This window comes from Dipodomys spectabilis, unplaced genomic scaffold, assembly GCF_019054845.1.
Source record: "Dipodomys spectabilis isolate Male_0828 unplaced genomic scaffold, ASM1905484v1 ptg000175l, whole genome shotgun sequence".
NCBI classification, from domain to species: domain Eukaryota; kingdom Metazoa; phylum Chordata; class Mammalia; order Rodentia; family Heteromyidae; genus Dipodomys; species Dipodomys spectabilis.
This window is the reverse complement of record NW_024870852.1, coordinates 19,845,708-19,855,486: the sequence shown is the minus strand read 5'-3', so window position 1 is coordinate 19,855,486 and position 9,779 is coordinate 19,845,708. Positions and strand designations below refer to the sequence as shown.

The window sequence follows — 9,779 nt, the reverse complement described above, 5'->3', positions numbered from 1 at the left end:
ATAAATGTCTCATGGACTTTGCTGCCCAGGCTGGCTTTGAACTACAGTCCTTAAACCTCAGCCTCCTGAATAGCTAGGATTACAGGTATGAGCTACCTCATTCCAGCCTGTCTGGAATTCTGTCTCTATTTTTAAAAGTTCTCTCAGGCCAAGGGTCTAGTTCAGTGGTAGAACATTTGCCTAGCATGTGTGAGGCCTTAGGTTTGATGCCCAGCACCTCCCCATTCCCAACACACAGAGAATGGAAAGAGAAAGGATGGGTAAATGTAGTCATAATACTCAATGTGTATACGTGAACATGGGACTAGGAAACTAAATGGTAGGAGGCGGGAGAATCGTCCAGGGAGTGCCTCTGACCAAGATATGTTGCACGCATAAATGGACAGCCCAAGCTAATTTTTTTTTTTACAGTAAAAAGGAAGAATGAAAAGACAGAAGAGAAACACTGAGGTCCAAAGAGCAAAACGACTTGCCCAATATCAGAGCCCAAGTCACTAATACAGGCAGAACTGGATCCAAGGCCCCAACATGAAAGACCTGCCTTCAGTTATTGCACAAATACCCCAACGGAGGCTCTTAGGCAGGGGGTGGGGTCACGACGAAGGAGACTCGTGTCCCTAACCCCACCCCTGCTCCTCCTCCCCTACTAACCGCTGTAGCCTCTCTGGGGCTGCAGGTGTTCATTTGAGGGCCTCTGGGCCCTAATCTTATTAGTTGTGGTAGAAACATGAGGATCCAGAGCTACTTCTTTCTGATGGTTCTCCTGGCTTTAGGGAGCCAGCTGCCCAGGGTGTCAGGCTGGAAGAAGGGAGGTAAGTGTGATAGCTCCAGAGACCAGGTGGTTTGCTGTGTGTGTGTGTGTGTGTGTGTGTGTGTGTGTGTGTGTGTGTGTGTGCGCGCGTGAGCGCGCTCGGTACTTTCAAGAGAATGCTTTTTTTTTTTCGGTTGGTCGTGGGGCTTGAACTCTGAGCCTGGGCGCTGTCCCTCAGCTCTTCAGCTCAAGGTGAGTGCTCTACCACTTGAGCCACAGCACCACTTCTGGTTTCCTGGTGGTTAATTGGAGATAAGAGTCTCACAGACTGTCCTGCCCAGGCTGGCTTTGAACCACGATCCTCAGATCTCAGCCTCCTGGGTAGCTAGGACTTCAGGTGTGAGCCACTGGCACCCAGCTGAGAATGCATTTTTCTTTGTGGATTTTTCTGGCTGGTCCATATGCTGTGTCTCTTGGTAAATATCTTCCTGCCAGTATTTCCATGCTTGTCTGTGCCTGTGTTTAGGGGCATACCCCTGCCTCTGTGTGCATGGATGTTTGGGGGCCTGATTGTCAGGTGTGAACCTCCACACACATACACTCGTATCCATGTGTGTCTGTGCATGTGTGTCTCTGTGCCGCTGAGTGTCCACCCTGTGTCCATCTGTGTCCCCCCCCTTCCCCATGGTCCTATAATTCTCACCATAGGATGTGAGCCTTCTCTGGTCCTCTCTGTCCTGAAGAAGGGACTTGGAGTTGAAGGAAACGTGGCTCTTGGAATGTAGCATCTGCGACTTGGCTCTCTTCTCCCTCCCTCACATGCTGTCCCCACCCCGTCCCCTGACAAGACTCAGGCTGGCCTGTTGGCAACAAGGGAGGTGTGAATGCTTGAGTGGCTAGACAGGTGGCTTCCAGTCTGAGTGAGGCCACCCCTTCCATCCTCTGCTGGGGCTGGAATGCTCTGACCTACATCCACCTGTGCAGCCCTGTCCCTGCCCCTGGAAGAGTGGGTAGTTATGAGAATGGGTCCTCTTTCTCCACAAGGCCCCAGGGAGCAGGTTCTGCATCCGTTCTGCCCCCTGAAGCTTATGGAAGCACAGGTCTCTGCCTGTTGCATGAGCTGGGATGGGGAGAAGGGATGCTCAGAGCAGCCAGGCTGAGAGAAGAACCACGCCGGCGGGTTCCAAGGCCAAGCCTTGAGGCTGTGACTCATGCCCCGGCACCACACACAGGCTCTCTGCAATGTGGTGAGCCAGCACTGTTTTATTCCCTTTTTTTTCAGAGGAGGACACCATTTGCTCAAGGCCAAAGACTGGCTCTGAGTGAGTATCGAAGGTGGCATCTGAGTTTATAGCTTTGCAATCAGAAAGACTCAGCTCACCAATTTCCTCCTTGTGAAATGGGGCCCATGCTTCCCTTTTGGAGTAATAAAAAGCATCCTGAGGAGTGAGTACAGCACAAGTGGGTGATACTGAGAAGCAAAGCAACCAGGAGGCCCAGAAGCCATGTCTCCATACAGCAGTGCTTGGCTGTTCAGGGTGGGTTCTGCGGCCTGCAAGAGCTTGGGCCTGCGCAGTACCTCTCTGCATGCTCTCCTTCTGTGGATCCTCTAATTCACCAGAACCCACTGTGCCCTGATTTCTTTACCATGAGACAGCTGCCTGGTCCTCAGCTAACAGCAGCACGAGATGCTGGGGTCGAGGGAGGGGAAGCGTTAGGTTGTTGTCTGTGGAAGGTCAGTCACCACTGTTTGTAAGACCCTGCCCCTCCTTGCATTCGAAGGTTGGATGCCTTTGATACAAAGAGCTTAGTAAACAGTACGTGCCTAGTGAAATGGTTTCAGTGGTGATATAATATTGGGAATAACCTGTGTATGTGTAGCTCTGTGTATGTGCAATTGTTGATGGTACTGTCTACACACATCTGCATGTAATACATGCATGTCTAAGTGTGAAAGTATGTGTGTAGGCATGTTACATAAATAATGACATGTGTATATTTGACTGTGTATGTCCCGTTTTATTTTACTTTTTTACATAATCTCCTTTTTTATTGTGAAAATACCATACAGAGGAGTTACAATTACATGGACAAGATAATGAGTACATTTCTTATCAAGCATTGTAGCCTCCTCCTTTGTTTCCCCTTCCCATCCCTTCCCATCCCCCCTACCCTCCCACCTCCCCACCTCGGCCAAAGTTGTAAAGTTCGTTTTTCGACATAACAACTTGTACATCTCATTGTTGCAATGGGTCCACCTGTATCCCTATTTAAATTATTTGGTTTTTCCCTTCCCCTCTACAAATTATACCAACTTCAAATACAATGAAAGCAGGGGTTATACCATGAGGGAGGGACTGTATGTCCCATTTTAAATGTATGGATGTTATTGCTTGTATATGTGTGAATATATATGTATATATGGATGTATGTATATATGTGTGTATATATGTGTGCATATGTACCTATGTATAGATGTGTATATACATATACATTCACACATACATATATAAAACTATCTTATGTATAAGTTGCTCTTCTTGTACAAATAAAAGGTTGGCTGTCAGTAATGTCATAGGTCAAGCTGACCATGAATTATGCGTGTAGATCTAAATGTGCTTGTGTGTTTGATTGTTGGTGTCTCTACCTCTGCAAGATGACTGTCTCTTTAAACCAGGTCTGGGTGTGGTTACTCACTCCTTGAGTCTACACATCCATGGCATCTAGCTATGTATGTGCCTATGCTGTGCCGAGTGCCTCTCAGGGAACATGGAACCTGGTTATGGAGGGATGGTTAGGAGGGCGGAGAAACAGAGCTGGCGTGACCACCCAAACCCCTTCACACTCCTCTGCGTGCTGTAGGCCATTATGTCTGGCTCCACCCTGTAGCTTGGTAGTTCTTCCAACTTGAAGTGCCAACTCTCAGCCCCTCTCCCTGTCAGTCTACTCCTCAGGGCCCAGCCCCCGGCCACTCCCCCTAGAAGTTCCAGGCCTCTATTCCCTACCCACCCTGTGCCACCTGCTCTCAACACACAGCTCCCACCCGTCTGGCTTTGAGCTCAGGTTGCTCTGTTTGGCCCATTCTTTGAGGCCTGAGCTTGAGTTCAGGACTAAACCCTATACTTAAGACAGTCTCCCAAGGCCCCCCAAGTTCTCCTTAAGAGAGGCTCATTAGAGCCGGGGCTCTCTCCCAGGTAAACCTTTTTATCCAGCAGGGGGCAGCAATTCAACTGAAACGAACTGAAGCTGACACTGAGCACTCTCTTTGTGGGGATCAGATCACCTGCTACGTGTGCAGACGGGTGCAGCCAGCAGCCAGACAGGGACAACAGGGAACACAGGGGCTGGTGTCACAACCCTGGATCCAGCTGCTATGGCAGGCTCCCAAATGTCTTCTTTGGTGCTAGACTGAAGTAGAGCCTGCAGCCCAGTCTCATCCCTAAAGCCCCAAAGCAAGCAGGTCATGGAGGTCACGGAGCTCCAAGGGAACAGGCCTTGGAAGTCCTAGCCTCAGGACTGTGAGGGGCGGGGCTGGCCACTCCCCCTCTAATCCTTGACGTCTTTCTCCAAGTGGAGGGAGATACTGGGTATGGGACGTCTGGGAACAGCCCCAAATCCCAACAAGAAGAGTGTCTAGGTACAGGACAGACCATTGCGCAGCTGTAGAATATAGTAGTAGAGTGAACACTTACATCTAAAGCTATGCAACAGTGACAGTGTGACAGTGTGCCAAGGCAGATGTGGCCAGCTGTGGCATGTGACGCTGCACCAGGCCGGCAGCCAGGTGCCCTGCGTGCAACACTGAGTCTCCCTTCAAAATCTTTTCTTTCCAGCAGTCACTGAGCCACGAGCACTGTGCACCCAGTACTAGGCTGGAACCCGTGGTGAGCTGAGGTGAGGGAGAGGGTGACCAGGCTCAGCTCTGACCAATGCGACGTGCAGACAACTGTAGTCATATACTCTGAGGGGAGGATCATTTGGAACTGTGTAGTCAGTAGTCAGTGTGGGATCGGGGCAGAGGGTCTTCTGCAGAGGTGATGTGGTGGTGAAGATGAATGTAGGGACTGGGTAAATGAGATACAGAAACCAGCATGAGGGAAAGGGGTGAGTCCAAAACAGAGGCCCTGCTGAGTAGATTGAGGGACACTGACAGACACCTGTGCATTGTGGGTGTGGCCTGTGAGCTAGTGGAGAGCAGATGGGGGGCTCCCCCCAGCAAGAATGGTACAGAGTAAGACCAGGGAGATTGACAAGGGCCAGACCAGGCATGACCATATTTCCCACAATGGAGATGTTGGCCCCTACGTTTTTTTTACCTGCCCATTGATGCCATACGAATCTCAGAGGAAAACTTCCCAGAGGACAGGCAGTAAAGGATGGAGGCTGAACTGTCTCCAGCTACAAGATATGGGGGTTCTTTTCACAGAGAAATCAGGGGGCTGCCCACCAGACGACGGGCCCTGCGCCCTGTCAGTGCCTGACCAGTGCATGAGTGACCGGCAGTGTCCCTCAGCCTACAAGTGCTGCTACCGAGCTTGCTTCCGCCAGTGTGTTCGCAGGATCTCAGGTAAGCGCCTCCCCTACCTGGCTGACCATTCAAGCTCCAGGGCCAGTGCGGACAAGCAGGGCTCACCCAGGCTTCTTGTTGCAGTAAAGCTGGGCAACTGCCCCCGGGATCCACTGCACTGCCTCAGCCCCACGAAGCACATGTGTAACCAGGACTCCGACTGCTCCCGCAGCAAACGCTGCTGCCCCACCGCCTGTGGGCGAGACTGCAGGGATCCCACCAGAGGTACAGCTCCTGGGGCCTCCAGGCCTTCCCTCTCCCAGCCCTACCTCTGACATTTCTTCCAGTTCAACAAGCTCAGCAGGTTACCTCCCCAGAGCCAAGGCCTCCATAGGCCTGAGCTGAAGAAGCAGATGGGGAGTGTAAGAGGTCCTGGGGGGTAGGGGTGCATGTGGAGGAAATGAGTGTGTGTATAAATATATACAGGGGGGGGGGGGGGACTGTGCCAGTACTGGGGCTTAAACTCAGGGCCTGAGCACTGGGCCTTAACTTTTTCGCTCAAGGCTGGCACTCTACCACACTGAGCCACAGCTCTATTTCTGAGGTTTCGTTGTTTAATCAGCAATAAGAACCTCATGGACTTCCTGCCTGGGCTAGCTTTGAACTGTGATCCTCAGTTCTCAGCCTCCTGAGTAGCTAGGATTACAAGCATGAGCTCTGGCACCTGGCCCTTCTTGATTCTCTCAATGTGCTGCAACTTAGAATGGCTCTGAGCTTCAGTGTGTCCTTTGAAGGACACAGGGAGCCCTGCTTTGGTAGTCACCAGAGCTGGGATGATGGGGCCTGGATGGGGGATTGACTTTTCCTTTTTATCCTCTCTCTCTCTCCTCAGGCTAATTCTGGTTTAAGATTCATGGCTCCATATCCAGCTCAGGGTCCTAACAGAAAGAGATGACAGAAGGACCAATCTCTGTCAGGGGTAGATAAACATTCACTTGCTGTCACTTCTCAGCAACCCTTGCTTCTTCTCCTGAGAATTAAGGTTCATCACAGGACCTCAGAGGGATTTGTCTTTACCAGCCCAGCGCCCTGAAATGGCCACACTGAGCTTCCCATCCTGGCCAACACCCGTGTTTACATCTTTTTGTGTATCTTGTTCCTCTCCTAAAATGTTCAATTCAGGTAACCCTACCCCTAAAAATGTATGTCCAGCCAAGTCCCAGTGGCTCATGCCTGTAATCCTAGCTACTCAGGAAGCTGAGACCTGAGGATCATGGTTCAAAGCCAGCCTGGAGAAGAAAAGTTTGTGAGACTCTTATTTCCAATAAACTACCAAACAATCAAAAAATGGAGGTATGGCTTTTTTAAGTCTTGAGGAAAAAAGAAATGAAAAAAGCTGCCCAAACTGTGAGTGAGTTCAAGCTGCAGGACTGAAGCAGGAAAAAAAAAAAAAGTATGTCCAGCAGAATTTTCCACACACCAGTTCATTCATAATTTCAGTCGTACCTGTAAAATAGCATCATGTATTCAGGCCACCTGTAATAATGTGTTTCTCTTCAGATGATTCATTTTTGTATGCAATGAAACCCATTTCAAAAGCAAATCTGACCTCACTACTATGGAAGCGATAAGCAAGATCACTGACCACACAGAGAGACTGTAAGTGGGAAATCAAATTCGACCAGAATGGCTCAGTTCCATTCAATTAATTCATGTCCAATTAAATAATATTATTAAACTCTAGCTAGATAAGGCTCCTTGCCAAGACTGAGCCTGCAGCCCATTCCTTGTCTCTGCTTTAATAAATGGAAGATTAGCAAGGGCAAAAGAGCTGTCAGTGCTCTAAGTTGAGAATCTCTGGCTGCCACAAGCAGGATTGAAAAGGGAATCAGTCTCACTCCAGGAGTTGATGTTTTGTCATCTTACATCCAAGTGCTCACTAAGGTCATTTGGGACTGTCCTACATTAGGAGACACGATACTTGGACAGCTGGGATGGCATGTTTAGAGTGGGTGTCTTCCTGATGTTGGACTATACCTCACTTACTTCAATTCCCCCAGACTCCTGCCTACAGTCAGGGCCTAAGGAGAGAAGGGGATGAGCCCAAGTAAAGTCCTTTACCCATCTGGTCTTCTGGTTGGGAGGTGGAAAGAATTCCACTTCCTGGCTGCTGTAGTCCTTCTCACAAGATTCAAATACTTGAACTGTGGACTCAAAGTAACCAGTGCAGCAACTTGGATTCAAGGTGATGCCTGAGAGAGGAGATAGAGAACAGAGAGTCCTTTGTGGGAGTCCCTGAGCTGCTGGGACCTGGGCTCTATCTCTGGATCCTTCTGGGTCTCAGATTCCCCACCCAGAACCTCCAGGAGTTAACACGGAGAATGCTGAGGATCGTGTGTTCTATGACTGCAGTTGCCTCCTCCCTCCCACATTCCCACCTTTCTAGAGCTTCCCTGGGGAGCCCTGTGTGTCCCCGCCCCACAGATGGAGGGCTTGCTTAGGGACCTGCTTTGGCTGATGGGCTGTGGGTAGAAATGGCAGTGTGCAGTTCTTCAAGACAAGGAATTGATTTACCATAGTAAGAGCCTCGTGCCAATATCGATTATTCATCTATAGCAATACACATCTTAATGCCTTCCACTTTAAAACACCACCTCATTCATCCACCCCCTAGCCCTGAGAAAGGTAGGCAAATTGTTATTTTGATTTGATGGTGGAGAAGCAGCAGCTCTGAAAGTACTGAATTGGCCAAGATCCCTAGCAGAAAGGAGAGCGAGAGCGAAAGAGAGAGAGAGAGACAGAGACAGAGAGACAGAGAAACAGAGAGACAGAGAGACAGAGACAATGAGACAGAGAGACAGACAATGAGACAGAGAGAGACAGAATTTCAAACAACATAGGTTGCTCACGTGTTATCTGTGGCATAGCACTGGCATAGGGACAATTGGCAGAGGAATAAGCAACTGTGCTTCTTAAACTGGTCACTTATCCGTGAGGTTGTATGAGAACAGCACCCTGCAGATGTGCTTGCAGCCTGAATGAGACGAGGCCCTATACTTGGGCCAAGTAAGTTCTCAGCAGTGGTAAATATGGTCATTTAGACCAACAGCTGTCAATCCAGGGTCTAGTCTTCAGTACCCTGTCCCAGCCACGCCCACAACAGCCCTCACTCACAGATCACAGCTGTTTGCCCCCCAACCTTTCTGGAAGGTGGGACTCAGGACTCCACCTGCAGGTGAGGATGCTGACTCTTGGGGCACCCACCTGGCTAGGGCTGGACTGCTCAGGCACAGGCCAGGAGGCCCCTGGGATCTGAAGCTGCCTTGTCCAGCTCCTTCCCCCTCATCCCGACAGGCTAAGCAAGAGCCTGGGTCTCCTCTGTACACTGCAGAGCCCAGAGCCTTTGGCCCTGGCCAAGTCTGTGTCAGGAAATGACTGAGCTAAGTCTCCTGTCACAGCGGCAGGCACTCCATGAAGCAAAATACTGCTACTGCCACTCCTGGGCCCGAGACGGAGACTTCTCTCCAGAGGGGACACCATCCCTCTAAGTGGCCCATCCTTCTGCGCCCCTGATTTGTGGACATGGCTGGGTTGTTGGGCGCAGTCTCCAGACAACACCCCCCAGCTCTCACCCGAGTCAGGAATAGAAGCCACCGCCTCCGGCCGCCCCGCGGCCTCCCTCCCTCCGCTGGCAGCGATCGATGCGGCCTCAGCCGCGGGGGACGGAGGAACAAGAAAGGAGGGGGCCCGCAGAGAGACGCAGCGGGGCTGCGGGGCTGCGAGGAGGCCTGCACCGGCCCGGCGGCTCCTCTCCGCCTCTGCGCCTTTTGGAGACAGGCGAGCAGGGAACACAGATGCCCCAAAGGGGGTTCCCCCCACCCGCCGACTAAGTCTGAGTCCTGCCTGGGGAGAGGCGTGGCGCTGGTAAGGTAAGGGGCTGAGGGAGTGGGAGGCATGGACTGCCCAGGCTGGGGCAGTGGGCCGGCCAGGCTTTGGGGAGACTGGAGTGAGTCCTGCTTGCACATCTGTAAAATGGGACTAATAAACCTCCCTGGCTGCCCTGGTTAAGAGGATTCACGGAAGTGCAGCTGGTGGGGTGGGTGGCGCAGGAAAGTACTAGACAGACTGGAGGTGTTCAAAAATAAGCATCCCAAGGCTCCAGCTGAGGTGGGCTGTGAACCAGCTGGGTAATTTTGAGCTAGTCCCCCAACCTTTCTTACTGATCGCCAGATTCCTGTCAAGCAACATTTGTTTCACTAAGTACCTCTGCTTCCTAAAGCAGGAAAGTGAGTTGTAGGCAGATAGAGGGATTTGCCGGAGATCATGGTTCTAATGGATGATGGAAATGGCTTGGGAAGTTTTTCACCTCCTGAGGGTAAAATCCAGGTGGAAGAGGCTAGGGTAGAACTGCCCCCCTCCCACTCATCGTTCCTCTGCACTGATTATGCCCCAGGACCGTGCTGCCGCTAGACACACTGCAGCATCGACTCCTCAACCTCTTATAGGAAGAATGATGGTTTC

At 51.0% G+C, this 9,779-nt stretch overlaps 1 protein-coding gene across 1 annotated transcript; it reads left to right on the top strand.

Annotated features, from left to right (window-relative positions):
* Window positions 1-668: 668 nt before the first annotated feature.
* On the top strand, window positions 669-6,187 carry LOC122120512 (WAP four-disulfide core domain protein 5-like). The gene is made up of 4 exons (XM_042694768.1): window positions 669-812; window positions 5,178-5,318; window positions 5,403-5,543; window positions 6,151-6,187. Exons 1-4 carry the CDS (start codon window positions 728-730, stop codon window positions 6,153-6,155), a joined length of 372 nt encoding a protein of 123 aa, XP_042550702.1. The 5' UTR covers window positions 669-727; the 3' UTR covers window positions 6,156-6,187.
* Window positions 6,188-9,779: the final 3,592 nt, after the last annotated feature.